At 45.8% G+C, this 20,170-nt stretch overlaps 1 protein-coding gene across 5 annotated transcripts in view; it reads right to left on the reverse strand.

The window, feature by feature from the left end:
• kalrna (kalirin RhoGEF kinase a) overlaps window positions 1-20,170 on the reverse strand; it is a gene marked incomplete at its 5' end in the record, with an annotated part of 198,281 nt that overhangs the window by 82,443 nt on the left and 95,668 nt on the right. For all 5 annotated transcript variants that reach the window (XM_083997143.1, XM_083997144.1, XM_083997142.1 and 2 more), the window contains 15 exons: window positions 617-719; window positions 1,942-2,090; window positions 2,856-2,957; window positions 3,084-3,274; window positions 4,373-4,484; window positions 4,579-4,671; window positions 5,262-5,351; window positions 6,270-6,339; window positions 9,404-9,513; window positions 9,642-9,708; window positions 10,265-10,386; window positions 11,281-11,463; window positions 11,962-12,084; window positions 12,359-12,474; window positions 12,790-12,904. In XM_083997143.1, coding sequence (XP_083853269.1) covers window positions 617-719; window positions 1,942-2,090; window positions 2,856-2,957; window positions 3,084-3,274; window positions 4,373-4,484; window positions 4,579-4,671; window positions 5,262-5,351; window positions 6,270-6,339; window positions 9,404-9,513; window positions 9,642-9,708; window positions 10,265-10,386; window positions 11,281-11,463; window positions 11,962-12,084; window positions 12,359-12,474; window positions 12,790-12,904 — 1,746 coding nt within the window. The remainder of the gene's footprint in view (window positions 1-616; window positions 720-1,941; window positions 2,091-2,855; window positions 2,958-3,083; window positions 3,275-4,372; window positions 4,485-4,578; window positions 4,672-5,261; window positions 5,352-6,269; window positions 6,340-9,403; window positions 9,514-9,641; window positions 9,709-10,264; window positions 10,387-11,280; window positions 11,464-11,961; window positions 12,085-12,358; window positions 12,475-12,789; window positions 12,905-20,170) is intronic.

Genomic DNA, 20,170 nt, shown 5'->3' on the forward strand with positions numbered 1-20,170 from the left:
CTCTTAATACCTTTGGATTAGATTAAAAAAAAGGACATGGTTTCTGTGTTCCTGCTTATTATTATTAATCCATCCTGAATTGAAAACAGCTCGACTGTCACAATGAAAGTTGAAAGTTGTGCTTACTTGGATGTGAGCGGCCGGCTGGTAGGAGGCATCAGCACAGACGCCTGCACACAAACTGAAGAGGTTTTTCATCGCTGATCAAATGCTGGCATTGCTTATCGCTTCTCTCTCTCACACACACACACTTCACCTACATGTAAACTGGAGGATGAGCAAAAACACGCTCACAAACACACAATAATGGAGCTCTATGTATCTGACAGACTTGATTTTCTACACAGCAGAACATGTGAGCAACTGTGCACACACACGCTCACTCTGTGAACCACTGTCACGTTCACAGCCCCTGCTTCTGCCACTTGTTGCTGCGTGGGAAACCCTGTAGCAGCGAGGCAGCAGCTGTGGGCCATCAGCTCGTTACAGACCACAGAGCGAGTGAGTCTCGATCGGCTCGGCTGCTTCAGCTCCACCGCCACCGGACGGATGAAGAGCTCAGTGTGTGTGTGGCTCAGTGTGTGTGTGTGTGTGTATGTGTGTGTGTGTCTCCTACCTTGTCGCTGTCTACAGTGTTCTGTGACGTCCTGGATGCGATGGAGATGGTGTCTGGTTGGCTGCTGCCGTCTCCCTGACTGTCTCCGTCTTCACCTCCCTCCCTGGAAACACACACACAGAATCAGAGCAAACACTTTAATTCAAGTCACTAAAGAAGTTGAAGTTGGGGATAATCGTCAGGACAACATCGACCGTTAGTTACACACAACATTGTTGTTGAACTCGTACGGTGACACTTTTTAACCACGGTGAGAAAGTTCCTGCCCGCATGGTCACTGTTTACAGTGATGACACTTCTACTTCTGGTGAAAAAACTGGTGGGGGGAAAAAGTCAAGTCCTAAACCTGCTTATTACTGCACAAGCATCTGAGGAACGACTGCTTAAAGGGATAGTTCAACATTTTAGCAAATGACCACGCTATGAGATAATCACAGAATCTTATGAGACAGAGTTGTTTTCAAGGCAAATGCAGAGACTGCTTGCTGTAAAACTGCCCCCGACGGGAACGCGCATCAACAGTTTTGCATGAATTTACCTCTGAAACAACTTTGTCTCATAACGTTCTGTTATTATCTCATAGCGTGGTGAATGTGCAGGTCACAACTTGTCCACCGGAGCGTTTTGGAGTTGTTGGATTGTGTATTTGATGAGTTTGATGAGGGAAACCAAGAAATCCCATTAGCCTCCTCTGCTCCGCCGTTCTAAAAATAGCTTGCACCGACAATTAAAGGTAACGAACCTACTTCTAAAACTATAGGGATTATGGCAATGGGCCAATTTGCCAAAAATGTTGAACTATCCCTTTAAATACCAGGATTCACTCAGTCAAATGAGGGTTGTTTGGTTGGTTGGAGTGGAAAATCCTGCACCTCTGCAGAACAGGTGCAAACAGGAGGAGTATATTTAAACAGAAAATAGTGTTTGCGTAGAGAAAGACAGAGTGAGTTCAGATTTCCATAGTTTAGCACTAAAATAAGATAAATATATTAGAACAGTAAACAAAAAGGAGGTAGATGTGTTTTCAAATTGTTTTTCTCAGCTGTGGTCTCAATGACTGTTTCTTAATTGAGATCAATTATATAGTTTATTTTCTAAATGTGTTAATCATGGAGATAAATCTGAACCTCAGTTGTTTTTCTGGGCTGAATAAAGACGGTTCAACGTTTAAAGATGTCGCTCTCATCATGAATCATGTTTCTATCCTCAGTGATGTGTGAAACCCCAGCTGAGATATTTCTACTACTGAGAAAACATCTTTCAGCCCACGGTGACTACTCTTCTGTCTTCTTTCTCTCTCTGTGTGTGTGTTTGTCCTTGTTTACCTCTTAGTGTTATTCCTGGGTTTGGTCAGTGCTGGTGTTTTAGGCAGATGAAGAGGCTCCTTCAGAGCGCCCTTTAGGTGAGTCATCCTCTCTTGGATCACCTCCCTGATGTTTTTAATCCACTCCTGTTTGGCCTCCATATTGGACGCCTGGAAGACAAACAACATTATAATTATCGGAGATGTAATACTGTAATCTGGTTTATAAATACAAATTCTATTTTTTTATTGTAAAAAGAAGATCATCAGTAATAAACCTTTCCATGAGCCAACCAACCCACTATTTAGTCGCTTGAACATTTTGAAATTCAGGGACTTAGTTGATTACATTACAATACAAACCATGTACAAAGCAAGAAATAAACTTCTTCCTCAACATATCCAGAATCTGTTTAAAATGAAGGATTCCAGTTATAACCTATAGAAGACCACTATTATTTGAGAAACCAAAGACTCAAACTACTGTAAAAAAAAAATATGTTAGAGGGGTTAACATCTGGAATAATTGTCCGGAAAATATTAAATTATGCTGTACTCTACTCGGCTTTAAAAGACTTTATAAGAACAACATAATTTCTCGTTACAGTATGGAAAATTAAGTTGAATGATTTTGTACTATTTGGGTTATGCACTGTGCACTATTCTTCAGAAATGTAAGTGTACTGATTAGTTTCAAATGTCTGTGATCTGATCCTTTTGTATTAATGAGTATATTTTTTTAAGGTAAAAGTGGTAGGGGTATATAAGCTTTGGTTTTAACCTACACCCTTTCGGTTATATAAGCTTGATATATACCGAAATAAATAAATGCATTCATTCATTCCTTCATTTATTCAAAAACAAACAGACATTATGTAAACATTTAAACACAGAACAGGAAAAAACGCAGCTCATTTACGTGTCGTCTTCACTTACTTTTAGCACAGTTTTATTATCAGAGGACGGAGTTCTTCCTGCCCACAGAGCAAATTTACACGGGTCGCCCTCAATGTGCTCGGTCACCCCCAACTCTGATGTCTGCAGCACAGCGAGGAATGAGACAGAGATGTGAGTCAGTGACAGTTGACCATCTGTAGCTGCAGCCTGCCTGCACACACAGAGACACACACACACACAGGCACACAGACACACACACACACCCACCAGTAGTTTGTTCTTGTACTGGTACTTCGTTCTGCCAGCCGAGTCTTTGATCTCCTTGCTGAAGACCAGGGAGAACTCAAACAGGAAGAGGTGTCGGTCCCTCCCCTTCCTGATCAGAGAGCGAGGATCCCAGACCTGGAAGCTGTCCTGGAGGATGAGTTCACCCTGCACCTCCAGATTCTCCTCAAAGCCTGAGCAGGAGGAGGAGGAGGAGGAGGAGGAGGAGGAGGAAGAGGAGGAGGAGGACAAGTTAATATCAAATAAGTCGTCCAAGCTCTGAATACATATTTAGTCTTAGTATTAGGTGGCAGCATGGGGATATACAGTAACAAACATGTGGTGTGTGTTGAAAAAAGGTCGATAGGAAAGTAACTAAAAGGTTTAGAAAATGTCAATCTCCAGACAAAGAATAGAAACTCTAATAAGAGCAGGAGTAAAACATGTCACAGGAATAAAACTATTTGTGAGCGCCAAACTGTGTATCTTTGGTATTTTTCCTGTAAATTATAACATTAGCAAGGCAAACAAATCTACAGTATGATTCATTTTTGCATGTTAAAAGCTAAACACACCATAGCCTCATCATGGAAATCCACTACCAAACCAAGCAGGACTATCAGACTCTCTTGCACTGGAAAAGCTCACTTTTTACGTTAAAGGGTAAATATCTCATCTTGTTCATGTTCCCCCTGTACGTCACCCATCAACAAACAAGTATTGCTGTGTATTTAGCACGTCTGTCTGTCTGTTTTTTTATTTTTTTAATTTAAAGTGCTTTTCTCTTCGGGATAACTAAGATAACTTTTGGAGCACTGGAGACTTTATGTTTTGGACTGTGCCAAATATCGCACTCTACTGCCCTGGCATGTTTACCTTACTGTGATAGTTTATAGTAATACTGTTTATTTATTTATTTAGGCTTCATTTGTTCATTATAAGATATCGGCTTCTTTCTGTTACACTGAAACCATGAAGAGCTCTAATGGTTTAACTTGAAATTATGAATTTAAGGGTAGGCATTCATAAGCTGGATAGCTTCAGCCTACACCTTTTCAATCTTTGTAATATTTATGAACTAAGTTTGAACTAAGGAATGTATTATTGAAGGTCAATTGATTGTGATTGATGCTTGACTGTAAATAATTTGTGCAAAAGATCAAATAACACATAAACTAAAATAACAGTTCTGTTTTGCACCTGTATTATTTGTTGTAGTGTGATAGTTTTCTCTGAAAATTAATAAACACACTTGTTGGGAAAACAAAAAGCAAAAAAACATGCCCTCTTACCCTCCAACATGGCGAGATGCATGGCATCATTAGCTCTCTTAGGAACACCGAGCATCACCTCCAAACCGTCTTTAATCTCCCCTTTGCCCTCCTCACAGCAAGACAGTAACTCCTGCAGGACCACAACGATATTATACGTGATTAGATGACATAACAGTGTGCAAAAGCACAAAAAAATGTACAAATGTCTGTGTGTGTGTGTCTACCTTAAGCAGTAGTTGGTACTTGGTGATCCTCTGGACCGGTTTGATGAGGTAGGAGGAGATGGAGTTAGCCAGTCCACGTCTCTGCTGGATGTCCTGTTCACACACACCGAAACAAAATACAAATAAATTCAAACTACCATAAATGTCAAGTGTTCCTAAGTCAAAAGGCAACTTTTCACTGATCCAACAGCACCGTCTGCTGACAGGACGGGGGAACTACACAGTCGCCACACTCTCTCCAGCTGCAGAAAGGGGGAAATTAGAAAGCAGCAGCCGTCCACGCCCCTTCTCCTCCTCCAGATCTAAGCGATCTGCTCGACAAAGCGCCTTCAGGAGCGCTTCATACTGTATAAACAACAGACTCAAGCCCTGTTTTTATCCTCCACAGTCAGAACCCATAACAGCAAATTCCCCGTTTTGTTGCTGTTGGTTTTAACAGTGTATTTTGGACTGAGGCAACACTTTGATCACAACACGCTGCTGCTCAGTAATCAGAGAGGGCATCTGTTTATTTTCTTGAAACATGTGCAGGACAAATGAGCAGGAGGATGAGTGGCTACACGAGATGTTTTTATTTGGAATGAGCTGTTTTTTAAGTTTGAGATGAGATAAAAAGGTTTTGTTTTGGTTTTGTTTAGTGCAGATGACATGATGTGTGACTGAATGCTGCAGGGTTTACTCACGTCAAAGAAGGTGCCAGCGTGCTCCAGTATGAGCTGACTGGAGTCTGGTTTGTTCTTGCAGTAATCCACGTAAATGTGGAACTTATCGGCCTGGAGGAGCAGAGAGGAGGGAGAGTCAGTGAGCATCATAATATCGTGCACAGTTCAACCACCCAACCACCAAACACTGGGATAAATCACATAACTATCCTTGGTATCGTGACATGAAAGCTATTTTTAGCGAGGCTGATCAACAACATATTTTCACTAATGGTTTGCGTTGTAATGTTAATTTTGTGAAACATAAGTTATTTCTTGAGTATAAAGAAAAATGGGCTAATGATATCTGGTTTAAACCAAAGCTCAGAACCTATTGCCAATTGAAAAATGTATATTGTTCAGAACCCTATGTGACTTTGCCATTGGATAGATCCAAGAGATCTTTATGTGCCCAGTTGAGGGCTGGGATTCTCCCTCTGGCAATAGACGTAGGTAGGTTTAACTCAGTACCTGAGGATGAAAGACTATGCACATTATGTAATCTAAATGTAATTGAGGATGAACTGCACTTTTGTGTTTCATTGTCCGTTATATGACGAAGCCAGGCAGTTTTTGTTTCAGAAAATGCAAAATGTGAAACCGGAGTTGTTTTGGGTTGATGATGAGGTAAAGTTGGAATGGTTCTTCAGAAAAGAAGTCTTTACTATAGCTACTTTCATGAAAAATGCCTGGTCAAAAAGAAGAGGTGAATTATTTATGTGAACTCCATGTGGTTTCTGTTTTTGTTTTTGTTTGTTTTTGTTTGTGCTCTGATTATTTTGTTTGGTGTCTGGATGTGATGATAATGTGTCTTGTAAGCCCTTATAGGCTGGGCGCCTTACGTGCACGACACGTTAATAAATATAAATTCATTCATATTCATTCAATTCATTCATTCATTCATTCAATTCATTCATTCACAGCAGAGGTCGTATGGTTGAAATCAGAGGTCAGAGGTTTTTATCTGGAATAAAAGAGACCGACTCTCACCCAGGTGACGAAGCAGTGACCAACATCCTCCGGCAGCTGCTCGTAGTTCACCAGCTCCTTCAGGAAAATACTGCAGGAAAGAAGAAAATACAATGAGCGCTTACAGACAAACACGGTTCCTGTTTTGGTTCTGGTTGAAGGCGAATGTTTCCATGCAAACTTAAATTCATTGGTGAATCTAAGTTATTAATAATTTCTCGCTTTTCATTGTTTTTCTTTGTTCATGAAATTGCTTTAATAAGCTATAGTAAGCTATTCCTCATTTCTCATTAACTGTGATGTATGAATTCTGCAAGAGCAACATATTTTACTGTCTGTTCTGCTTACTTAATTATGTTTGCTTACTTAATTATGTTTCACATTTGTCTCTGTAATATATGCAAAGTAGCCTAATGATTTTGTCTCCAACACCATGAGTGATTGTAAATGTAACAGTTGCAAGGGGTAGATTGAGGTTCCTCATAAGCCTTGGCTTCTTACCTATTTTTCTTCTTACCTTTTTGTGTATGTCTGTCATTCATATGAAATAAAACAATCATTCATTCATTCATTCATTCATTACGTAAGGGATAATGTTGAGTGAGCCGGTCGCATTGTCATTACATTAGCTTGCTTAGTACACGGCCTAGTGAAATTATTAATTTGAGACACAATGTTGATTAAAATACGACTTTTATCGATTTATAAATGGCATCAAATAGCCTACGACTATTGTTGGTTTATAAATTAATATATCAGGTAACCGTCTGATCACAATGATTCAGTAGGGGCAAATTGGTTGGTAAGTAAAGTTTCTATTTATAATCTATATTCAAAATACGACTTTAGATTTTTTTATATTAATGTCACGAAAATACTCGTCATCTTTTTAAAAATTATTCTTAAGCGTAGCCTGATATATTGTCAGGGCGGATCAGAGCGGCTCCCCTAGCAACGGTGTGCAGCGATTGACCAATCAGATCTGCATTACTCAGGCAGAAGTAAACACAAAATTGGCAAAATGTTTTTTTGTTTTGTTTTTTTTGCTGTCTCTGTAATCCTTCTTCAGTTTTTTTAAGCTTATTAATTATTTGGTCCGGCATTGGAGTGAACCCAGCCTCAGCCATCTCTTCCCCAAGTTCAAAGATAAGAATTACTTCATTTTATTAAGCCGCAAAGGGGAAATTCATAAAAGTTGTTCTTTCCTGTGCTGTCTTTTATTTTTATTTTTTTAGCTTTTCTTGAAATTATTTTTCTCCATGTTGTCAGTCGCTGCCTCCTCCTCCTTCCTGCTCATCTCCACAGCCTTGAATAAGACACGCCCTCTGATAATGTCACGGTTCGCAGGGAAGAACCAACAACATTTTTTTGTTCCCTTGAGAACCGACTTGTCAGGTTCAAAATCAGGAACCGGCACCGAGCTCTGCCAGTGTGAAACAACTACATGTGCCACTGAAAACATTTAATATGGATGAGCCACTTCAGGAAACTAAAAATAAACCCTAAATATTCCTCAGGAGTAACTAAATGTAATGAACTGTATTCTGTGATCAAAGTTTAGCAGGTAGACAGAAAAATAAAACACATGGGTTTCTCTCTGACAACATGTCTGGAGCATGTCTGATAAACATTTTCTTGAAACCCAGATAAAGTTTATCCAGAAGTCCTGTGGGTTGGAGAAGCCGTTAAGATCTACAGTAATGCAGCAGAGGAGCGTTCCCCAGAGGAACCGGCTCAGATTTACCACAGGTACCACAAGGAGATCAGACACAAAAGGAGCTCCTCGGGGGAAACCTTTGGAGTTCATGAACTGTCTCTGAAGAAAAACCTCAAAGACACTACTTCAGTTCCCCTGTAGCTACAATAGAAAAAAGGAAAAAACCCTCAGGAAGGTCCCCCTCGGGGTTTATCTAAGCGGTGAGAGTTCCCACAGAAAAACACTTAAAAGCATTTCTACTGTTGAAAAGTTCCTGACAAATGTGCAAGATTGATGTGCAATGATCTTGGCAAGTCTGCCTTGTTCTTCAACTTATCATTTGCCTTACATGCTACTGGAGCTTAAAAACAGAGAACGTAATATTCCCAGGTTGTTGCTGTGCCATGTGGATCGGCACCAGGGGAAATCATCTGATTTCAGAAACAGGCTGAATTCCTCTGTCAAACAGTGTTCCTATAAAACTTATTTGACAAAAAGTTGAAGCAGAGAATCTGTCCAAACAGACCATAGATCAGTTTAAGCAAAGACTGGCGGCTGATCTTTGTCTACATACAGTCATGGGACACCCTATGGAAGCCTGTGTGTTTTATCTAGACATATATCCATATACATTAATAGACATTTTAACAATACTGGGAGATTAATATAACTGGGGAGTAATATAATTAAAAGGGATTAAAATTTTTATGTAAAATGTAATTTTGCAATGCAACACGCCCACATCAGGTGAATCACATGATCTGAACACTGGTACTCAGCTTTTTGAAGGAGACCTGCCCTATTTACAGTACAGTAAACCTCACATTTAGTTTGGTGTTCTCCTGAAGTAAGTGGTCAACGTGTGTCCACACTGTTTGTGAACATAACGTCTGCTGTGCGTGTTTGCGTAGATTGCGTAATCGACGGTATGTTGTGAGCGTCTACGTATTTACGTAATCGATTCGATTAATCGGGACAGCCCTAGACTATACAGTATAATCTGGCCACTTTTTTATCTTATTTTATTTAACAATTTCTTTGTATTATTCTCATTCTTACTATTCTTAACTTATTGTTCAGTTGTTGTTGTTTTATGTCTTTTATGTGAACATCAGAAAGCTATGCAAACCGGAGTCAAATTCCTTGTACTGTATGTATGCAACATACTTAGCCAATAAATCCAACTCTGATTCTAAAGTTCACACTGAGAGCAGACCACAAAACATGCTAAAAGAAGTCTCTGAAAACCCTACACGACCTACAGAAGGCTCAAGTGTAACCTGCATGGGAGGTGTGGAAGGAGGAAACATTTGCTCTGTAACAATAACATGAAGGCCAGGCTGAAGTTTGCCAGAGAGAGCGCAGACTTCTGGAATAATGTTCTTTGGTCTAAAATTGAATTATTTCGTCAAGTTTGACGTAAAACCAAATGGGGCGTCCTTATTTTTTTTTTTCTCACTTGTTGTGGAAGTCGTAGATCTCCTGCATGTTGCCGAAGATGATGTGCTCCTTGGTGGCGATGCCTGGAGGAATCTCCTCCACGCCACTGGTCATCTCCCACAGGTAGGTCTGACACACAGACAGACAGACAGACAGACGGGTGGAGAGGAAGACAGAGTGTGAGGAAGACAGGAAAGTATTTGCATCAAACTAAACCACACAAGCAGAAGCCTGGTTTTTTATTTTATTTTTTCTACCTCCAGACACTCGTGCAGATCTCTGACGTAGGTCTTCTCCGTCTGCAGTAGCTCCGCCATGATGAACCTGAGACAAGGAAATAGTTTAGATTACCGGGGGAGGGGGGGGAAGCGCCGCAAAGGACGGATCAGATGGCACGAATTATATAATTGGTACAATTTTGGATCAGAGTGTTCCATGATTGCACACGAGCCCACTGATGTTTCTCCAAGACTTTCAGCCCCAACAAACAATTCATGACAAGACAAAAGGCTGCAGAGGAGATTAAGACGCTGTAAACTGAGCTATTATCACAATTAAGCGTCTTTGAAGTCGTAGAATCTGGAGCTAGGGGAACGCTATGGGACGCAGATGATCGCCATTATTGGGACAGATTGAGGAGACGGTGTCTTGGGAGTGTGTAGGAATGAGTTTGGTTGAGTAAGTTCAGTCACTGCAGCTTTATAATTAAAAAAAACATATAGATCGTATTAAAATCAGGTGATACTCCTATCACCTGATTTTAATACGATCTATATGTTTCAGGTTTGTGTCATGATGCATCTGTGGGTTTGGTGTTTTACAAACTTCATGTGTAAATCCTGAACTCTCTTCTCCTCCTCCTCTTCGTCCCTGTACTTACTCTTTCTTCCTGGCGGACTTCCTCTTCTCCTCGTTGACCTCGTGGTTGGGGTCACGCAGTTTGACCTCAGGGTCGTCCGTCAGGCTGGCAGGGATAGTGTCCAACTCCAGGTCTTTGTTGTCCTTCACAGAGACACACAAACAGATTTTTCTTTATAATTTGAAATACAATTGTGAGAATTTAGCTTGTGCACTAAATTGACATTCTTTTGGCAAAATATTTTTGATACCATATGTGGCACTTATGGCCAGATTACTCCCCCTAACTCAGTATCAGCTATTATTGGCTCCCCTCCTGACAAACTCATCAAATACACAACCCAACAACTCTAAAACGCTCTGGTGGACAAGTTGTGACCTGCACATTCACCATGCTATGAGATAATAACGGAGCGTTACCAGACAGAGTTGTTTTAGAGGTAAATTCATGCAAAACTGCTGATCCACGTTCCTGTCGGGGACAGTTTTTCAGCAAGCAGTCTCTGTATTTACCTCTAAAACAACTCTGTCTGGTAACGTTCCTTTATTATCTCATAGCGTGGTGAATGTGCAGGTCACAACTTGTCCACCAGAGCGTTTTAGAGTTGTTGGATTGTGTATTTGATGAGTTTGATGAGGGAAACCAAGAAATCCCATTAGCCTCCGTAGCGTAGCTCTGAGCAGCTCGCGGCTCTGCTCCACCGTTCTAAAAATAGCTTGCACCGACAATTAAAGGTAACAAACCTGCTGCCTATTATGGCAATGGGCCAGTTGACCAAAATGTTGAACTATCCCTTTAATTTTCTTTTTTTTTCTTTGTCTCTTTATTTTTTTATATGAGTTTGTCCCAGTCTGGTTCTGACCTGAAGTGGGTTGGGCTGGGTTCAGGGGAGTTGTTGACATACTGTTATACATCTATGTCTTTTTTCCACACTGTTCGATACAACTACATGTCATTTTGTTAGAAAATCTCAATACAAAGATTGAGTGTATTGATTGAGTGTATTGAGTGCAAGTTGTATGTGTGTGTGTGTTCACCTCGGAGCTGACGCCCAGACTCCTCTCCAGACTCTCCTGGTACTTGGCCATGCGCAGGGAGAAGTCGCGGTACCGGCGGTCCACCGTGCTCACCCATTTCTTCAGCTCCGACACGTGGGCGTGGCCTTTCTCCACCAGGTTGTCAGCCAGCTGGATCAGCAGCTTCACCTTCTCCTTGGTTTGCTGTGGGACGTTCACACACACACAAGACGGAGCTCACACCTTCTTATCTTATTGTTTTATCTGTTTTCTCTCAATTTTATGACTTTCACTCTTAATCCTCACTTCCTGTTTGGTATCTGAAGTCTTTATACTCAAAGAAAATACATATTTGTTTGACTCTTTGACTTTTCAGTTTTGCATTTACTAAATGTTCTGGGAGCGTTGAGCATCAATTACCGACTGTCAGCTCCTATTTAAAACTCAAGATTCACCTGCTGAAATAACATCACGGACTCTGGCAGTCGCTCTGATTAGAAACGAGCCGTCACACTTGTTCTAAATCACTCTGAGTATGAATTATAGCGCACGTATAAAAAATTAGGAGTGACGCTCCATGTTACAGCTGTGGAATGAATGGGAACTCAAAAGTTTCCCTTTTGATTTGACACCTGGAGAGCAGTGGAGCTACACACACACATGTACTGTACATACACACACAGACACGCACACACAATGTACCTTGGCAGTGAGTCTGAAATGATGATAGTCGTTGAGGAGCTGCTGAGTTTCCTCGCTGCTTTCGCCAGGTGACGTGTGTGTGGCCAGGTAAACCTCACCTGTCTCCTGGATCCAGTCAAGTGCCTGCACACACACAATGTACACACACACACACACACACACACACACACACAAACACACACACATACACACACCATGTTAAGTTTATCTTCAATTCCTCAACCCCTGTGTTGCATTTAGCCATATAAACCCACTCCCTGATAAAATAAACCAGATGTCCCTTTAGTGCTGCATATTTCCCCAAAGCTAAAATCCAGCCAACACTCTTTCTTTCTTTTTTTTCTCACTAATTCACACACAAAAACACACACTCTTACTGTTACACACACACACACACCTGTTTGGCACTGCGTTCAAACACCAGGTACTGCTGACACTGGTCCAGCCGCCGTTTTTTTAACGTCCAGAAGTGCAGGACTCTGTTCTCTCTCTGCAGGAGCTCGTTCAGAATGGCTGCAAATAAATAAAAAAAACACAACATTATAATGAATAAACTCTGATTCTGAGAAGCTCCAGCTCATTAAGGACTCAGCAGAATATTTATCCATGTTTTCTTTGTTCTCTATCAGTCCTTTTAAGGTCAGTTAAAATGAGCTGCACATAAATATTAGAGCTTTTATATAATTGGGGTCGTTATGTCCTTCATTATGTGTCATAATTACATTAAGATATGGGACTAAACATCACTAAACAGTGTGTTTAAGTTGTTCTTCTTGTCACTTCAGTGTTTCAGTAGCATCAGTAGTTACAGTGGTAGTTGTATCTGACCTTTGACCTGCTGTTCGGGCCCTCTGGCGTGGCTGGCGGCCCCGGGTATGCTCACGTTGTTCCTGTGAATGTACTTCAGAAACACCTCAGCGTTCCTGCGAGCCAACGTGCACGCCTGCAGAAAAAAAAACATTTAGGAATATGGCAAATTAAACACTCTGACAGACACTCTCACACCCTCTGAATAAATACACACTGCTCTGACACCGGTTACCCACCGACGTCATGATGCCTCACGATTTACTATCGCTGAATTTAACATGTTCAGCCTGTTCAGAGCCTCTTCCACATGATTTGCACATTTTGGTTTGGTTTTCTTTATATTGGTGTTAACGCGGTCATTCAAACTTTAATGTGGAACAAACTACTCCACCAATACAACTTGATAAGGTGCCACCAGTATACAAGGTTGTGTGTTTTTTCTTTATTTTTTATTACTTTCTACATTGTAGATTCAAACTGAAGACATAAAAACTATAAAGGATCACATATGGAGTTATGTAGTAAACAAAAAAAGTGTTAAACAAAGCAGAATGTTTTTTTTATATATTAGATTTTTCGAAGTAGCCTCCTTTTGCTTTTTGCACACTTTTGATTCTGTCATCAGCTTCATGAGGTCGTCACCTGGAACAGTTTTCCAACAGTCTTCCCAGAGGAGCTGAACACTTCACACTGTGGTCCAACTCATCCTAAACCATCTCCGTTGGGTTTAGGTCAGGTGACAGACAACACTTTTCTGTTTACTATATAAATCCATATGTATGGGCTCTATGCACAGCTCCACTACTTCCTGAACTTAATGCTGCTCCTTTATTTCCTGTTCTCTTTCATAATATTTCGTTCGATGTCTCACTATGGGATGCACGCCTCGCTGCAGCCCTCAGAAGCATTTATCTCATTACGCCAATCCTGATTGGCTGGTGAACGTGTCCGTCCGCCACAGGTAGTCCCTCCTACCTTAAATAGCTCATGCGGACGGCACCACCCTCATTCAAACACCTCTTCTCACTCGGAGTATATCTCGCGTCCAAGGCTAGCTAGCTTAACTGTCCATAGACGGATCTTATTTAGCTTCTGTCGCTGGGCGCTACTAGCTTAGGACATTTTTCTACTTCGTCGGTCACACCAGATCGAACTCAGTGCTTTCCTGCCCTCCACGGCTTGGTCAGCACTGCTCTCGACGCCCCACCACGGCTACTCGAGTACCGGGCATTAGCACACCAGCTAATTCTCGGCTTCTTCACGTTAGCACACCAGCTAACTGCCTCGGCTCCCTGCCTGCACACCAGCTCGCACGGAATGGAGGATAAAACCCCTCACACCAGAGGGCACGGAGACTCCGGAGCCAGACTCTGTCGCTGCGGGAACAAGATATCGAGCATGGATCCACACCAGGTCTGCTCGTGCTGTCTTGGGCTGGAACACGCCCGGGCGGCTATCGAGGTCCCCGGCTCGTGTCAACACTGTGCGGTGTTCACCATCAAGAGTCTCCGCAGACGACTAGCCCGCCAGGCTAGCCTGTCTGGACATGACCCCTATCTCTCTTCCGACGGCGCGACCGTCGAGGGCGGAGAGGAGGTGGGGGTCGCTGCGGTGGCGACACCGGAGGCTAGCGCCAGCTGGGGCTCCCAGCTCGAGCTAGCCGCGGTTCCCCCGTTGGAGGAAGACGTCCTGGATTTGGACTATGGGGAAGATGATGATGGCGCCTTGGATCTCCTCATATCAGAGGATGAAGAAGAGGATGACATCTTCATCACGCCGGCTCGGGCTGCAAAGCCCGCGGCTTCCGTCGACTCTCGGGATGGAGACGAGAGCAGCACACCAGCTTCTCCCTCCCCCAGCTCGGACATGCTCGACGTGTGCAAACGCGCTGCTGCCCGGCTGGGCATCCCCTGGCCCGTTGTCGTAGCTGAGACCACCAGATCACGCTACGAGGGGAAGAAATTGCCCTTGGCCAAGAGCGCGACGAAGCAACTTCTCCCCGTCTTCCCGGAGCTGCTGGAGGAGGTGGCGCGCTCATGGAGAGACCGCCCCTACAGCAGCCGGAGCCCGGTTCCCGGGGCCTCGTCCCTCGACTGTGAGGCGATGGAGAGCCTGGGTCTGCTCCGCATGCCTCCGATGGAGCCACTTGTTGCAGCTCACCTTCACCCCCAGCTGTCAGCGGTGTCCTCCCGGAGCCCCAGCCTGCCGTCCAAGTCCGACCGCTTTCAGTCAGCCCTGACTGAGAAGGCGTACAAGGCGGCGGCGCTCTCGGCCAGAGCGCTCAATGTCCTCTCGCTGCTCACGGCTTACCAGGCTGAGTTGTGCGAGGATGTTATGCAAACTCAGGACCCAGCTGCATGGGAGGAGATACCGGTCATCACCGACCTGTGTCTCCGTGTCCAACGCTGCGCGGTCCAGGCCACGGGAAGAGCGATGGGGACCATGGTTCTGCAGGAGCGAGCGCGGTGGCTCAACCTCGCCAGCCTGTCAGACAGAGAGAAGGACGACGTCCTGGACATGCCCATTGTCCCGGAGGGGATTTTTGGTTCCGCCTTAGCATCGATGCAACGACGGTGTGAAGCCAAAAAGAAGGAAGACGAAGCTCTCAAGCTCTGCCTCCCTCGCAAGTCCCCAGCTCCCTCTCCACCTGCGCAGCGTAAAACCTTCGCGCAGGCTGCTTCCCAGGTTTCGCAGTTCAAAATACCGAAACAACCGAAGCCTCAGCCCGCCCCGCCGCCCGTGCCCGGTCGGTCCGGCTGGTTCAAGAAGCCCTCGGCCCCAGCTACAGCTCCGCCGACACAGCCCGCGCAAGCTGCCAGCCACCAGGCCAGGAAGAAGAAGAGAGCGGCCTGACCGCCCCTCTCTTCACCGGTGATGCAGCTGGAAGTTCCCCGTTCTCCAGCTCCACCTGTTTGGCTTCCGAGCGTGCACTCCGGGGCCCCCCACGCCCCCATCTCCCAGCTGCCACGGACCGTGCCAGAGCAGGCCGGGAGAGATGGACATCTGACGGCAGAGGGTTCAGCGGTTGCCCCTCTCCCATGTCCACAAGCACGCACACACACACAAGTTTTCATAAAGAAAATAAAATGTGTCCCGCTGTCGCATCCAGGCCGAGTGCCGAGGGCGCAGCTAATAAAAGCCAAAACTATAAAAATAAACAGCGCGGTGGCGGCACCTGCTGTCCCCCCCCTGGGAAAAGTCATGGCTTTTCCCGGGGCGAGGGCAGTGAGGTCCCCGTCACTGCGTTGTCCTCCCGGGCCAAAGTGCACAGCACCGCCCGGGGGCCATGTCAGTTTTCCACCACGAGAGGGCGCCATCGCACCGCGGTTGGGACCTCTCATGGTGGAGGAGCTGCAGCACGTCTCACCTCTCTGCCGCAGGTGGGAGAGGTGGGCCGCGCTCGCAGCTTCGCCCTGGGTGTTGAGGACGATTTCGAGGGGATACAGGCTGCAGTTTGCCGCTGTTCCCCCTCGATTCGCCGGCATAATACACTCCCAGGCTCAGGGAGAGTCAGCTCGTGTTTTACAAGAGGAAATCCTCTCACTGTTAAACAAAGGAGCAATCTGTGTCGTTCCTCCCGCACAGTGTCAGAGCGGCTTTTACTCCAGGTACTTTCTGGTCCCCAAACGGGGGGGGAGTGGTATTCGCCCTATCCTGGATCTACGTGCTCTGAACAAATTTCTCAGGAAATACAAATTCAGGATGCTCACACACGCATCCCTGCTGCGCCTGGTGCGACAGAACGATTGGTTCACTTCTGTCGATCTGAAAGACGCGTATTTCCACATTCCAATATATCCTCCCCACAGAAAGTATCTGAGGTTCGCTTTCCAGGGGACTTGCTACGAGTACCGCGTGCTCCCATTCGGTCTGTCTTTAAGCCCGAGGGTGTTCGTACGGTGCACGGAAGCGGCGATAGCCCCGCTGAGACAGCAGGGCATTCGCTTGGCCACATATCTGGACGATTGGCTGCTTTTGGCACAATCGAGGCAGGAGGCCATGGCGCATACGCGTATTCTCACACGGCACCTATTCGACCTGGGTTTTGTGATAAACGCGGAAAAGAGCATGCTGTCCCCGACACAGGACATAATCTTTCTGGGATTATCCCTGGACTCGGTGATTTTCACGGCGCGCCTCTCGGCGGAGCGAGTGAGAGCTTTCAGGACATGTCTCGCGCTTTTTCATCCAGGCAAATCTGTTCAATTCAGATTGTGTCTTCGATTACTCGGACTGATGGCGTCAGCCATTCTCGTGGTTCGTCTCGGTCGCCTCCACATGAGGGAATTCCAGCTTTGGGTGGCCTCATGCGGGCTGGATCCCGTGCGTCATGGCGCACGGAGAGTGTTGGTCACACCGGGGTGCGTCAGGGCACTGCGCCACTGGCGAGCCCCGTCCTTTCTGACCTGCGGGGTACCCATGGGCTCAGTCCTGTCCAGGAAGGTGGTCACTACGGACGCCAGCCTGACAGGGTGGGGCGGAATTCACGAGGGCCGGTCAGTGAGGGGCTGCTGGAGTGTGGACCTCCAGCGGTCTCACATAAATTTTCTGGAACTTTCAGCGGTGTTCCTCTCCCTGAAACACTTCCTCCCGTCTCTCATGGGTCATCATGTCCTGGTGAGGACGGACAATACGACGACGGTGGCGTACATCAACCGGCAAGGGGGGTTGCGCTCTCGTCAGTTGCACATGCTGGCACGCAGACTGATCCTGTGGAGCTGCGGTCGTCTCCTCTCCCTGAGGGCGACGCACGTCCCGGGAGCTCTGAACACGGGCGCAGACCTGTTGTCCAGGGGCGCGCCGGTATACGGGGAGTGGACTCTGCACCCGGAGATTGTGGAACAGATATGGGCCCGTTATGGTCGGGCCGCGGTGGATCTGTTCGCGTCAAGGGGAAACGCGCAGTGCGCGCTGTTTTACTCTCTGCGCAGCCTGGATGCTCCCCTCGGCATAGACGCACTAGCGCACGTCTGGCCGCACGAGCTTCTTTACGCGTTCCCTCCCCTGGCCCTGATACCCCCCACTCTATCCAGAGTGAGGGACAACGGCCACGCGCTGATTCTGATAGCTCCGCATTGGCCTGCGATGCATTGGCTGGCGGAGATATATCGGTTGCTGTGCGCGCAGCCCTGGCAGCCCCCGCTGCGCAGGGACCTGTTATCGCAGGGGGGGGGGGCGGTTTTCCACCCGCACCCAGAACGCCTGGCGCTGTGGGCTTGGCCCCTGAGTGGCTCAATCTGTCAGCTGTGGGACTCCCACAGCGTGTGATTTCCACTATACAAAGTGCTCGAGCCTCTTCCACTAGGTCTCTGTATGACTGTAAGTGGAGAGTGTTTGAGGACTGGTGTCACGGAAATGGCCACGTTCCTTTTCAGTGTCCAGTGGGAGTGATATTGTCATTCTTGCAGGATCTGATTGACAAACGAAAAGCCTTCTCCACAGTTAAAGTGTACTTGGCAGCTATAGCCGCCTGTCACGTGGGGTTTGGGAAGCAAACAGCGAGCCAGCACCCGCTGGTTTGCCGTTTTATGAAGGGAGCGCGCAGGCTTCTCCCCGTGTCCAGACCGCTGGTGCCACCATGGGATCTGGCTGTGGTTCTGAAGGGACTCAAGGGTCCTCCTTTTGAGCCGCTGGAGGGGGCAGGCTTGAAACATCTGTCTCTCAAGACAGTGTTGTTACTGGCTCTGGCTTCGGCTAAACGGGTCAGTGACATCCATGCGCTTTCGGTGCATCCATCATGCGCTCAGCTTTTCCCGGGGGATGTGAGGATGATTTTGAAGCCCAACCCGGCCTTTGTGCCGAAGGTGGTGGGCTCATGTTCTCCTATTGACCTTGTGGCTTTTGCTGCCTCACCTGGGGAGCAGCGGTCGCATGCGTTATGTCCAGTACGTGCGGTGCGCACTTACATGGACAGGACTAAGGGTTTCAGGAGGAGCGATCAGCTGTTTGTCTCCTGGGCTAATCCTCATAAGGGGAAACCTGTCACAAAGCAGCGCCTGTCCCACTGGGTCGTGGAGGCAATTGCTTTGGCTTATACGAGTCAGGGTTTGCAGCCACCTGCGGGTCTGCGGGCGCACTCGACTCGGGGCTTGGCCGCATCCTGGGCCTTATTCAGGGGAGTTTCTGTTCAGGACATCTGTGCTGCAGCGAGTTGGTCCTCGCCTCTCACTTTTGTCCGTTTTTATATGCTGGACGTCTCCGCTCCGTGCGTGGCACGCGCGGTTTTGCTGTCCTGATTGGAACAGAGTACCTTTTTCCCTGTGGGTTGGTGGACGCTCGATAAGCTTGTCTGGCAATACGGGAGCAACCATATCCCATAGTGAGACATCGAACGAAATATTATGAAAGAGAACTTTAGGTTATTTACATAACCCCGGTTCTCTGAGTAATATGAGTGAGATGTCTCACCAGACCACCCTTCTTGCTTGGGCGAGTGAGAAGAGGTGCTTATCTTGAATGAGGGTGGTGCCGTCCGCATGAGCTATTTAAGGTAGGAGGGACTACCTGTGGCGGACGGACACGTTCACCAGCCAATCAGGATTGGCGTAATGAGATAAATGCTTCTGAGGGCTGCAGCGAGGCGTGCATCCCATAGTGAGACATCTCACTCATATTACTCAGAGAACCGGGGTTATGTAAATAACCTAAAGTTTTACATTACTGGATTAATCCAGGTGTGTCTGACCATTGTGACTACTCAGACACACCTGGATTAATCAGTTTGTCCAGTAATGTAAGACAGGAAATAAAGGAGCAGCATTAAGTAGCCCAATCCTTCATAGTTTTGGAGTCTTAAAGGACAATTCCAGGCAAATCCAACCTGGAGCTCTAGTTTCCTAATATTTTTGGTCTTAAAGAATGAATCTGAAGATTTTCTTTTTAATTGCTCCCGTTTGTTTTATCAACAAAGGAATATCAACTCAGAGCCACAAAGTTTTCGTAGCAGTGAGATTAAATCTGGCTATTGTTTATTCTACCTGTAAACATACTGAGCAACAACTTGACTCTCGCGCGAGACTTTGTATTACAGCTCCGTTTACAAACATGTCGGCTTTCATGTCGTTGAAAAAAAAATGGTTTTGTGGGATGCAAACAGCCTAAACAGCCTAAGATCCGTCCCCGCTCCCTTTATACGCTGCTGTGGCGATGTGGAGACGACTAACCCTAACCCTAACCCGAACTACTGCAGACCAGGAGACATTAAAAAGAAAATCTTCAGGTTTTAGACCTAATCTATTAGGAAACTACAGCCCCAGGTTGAATTTGCCTGGAATTGTCCTTTAAGTATGAATCTACAATGTAGAAATTAATAAAAAAAAAATAAAGAAAAACCATTGAATGAGAAGGTGTGTCTAAATATTTGACTGGTAGTGAACATACAGGATGACTTGCTGTGAAT

This window comes from Trachurus trachurus (genome assembly GCF_905171665.1).
Source record: "Trachurus trachurus genome assembly, chromosome: 21".
NCBI lineage: Eukaryota > Metazoa > Chordata > Actinopteri > Carangiformes > Carangidae > Trachurus > Trachurus trachurus.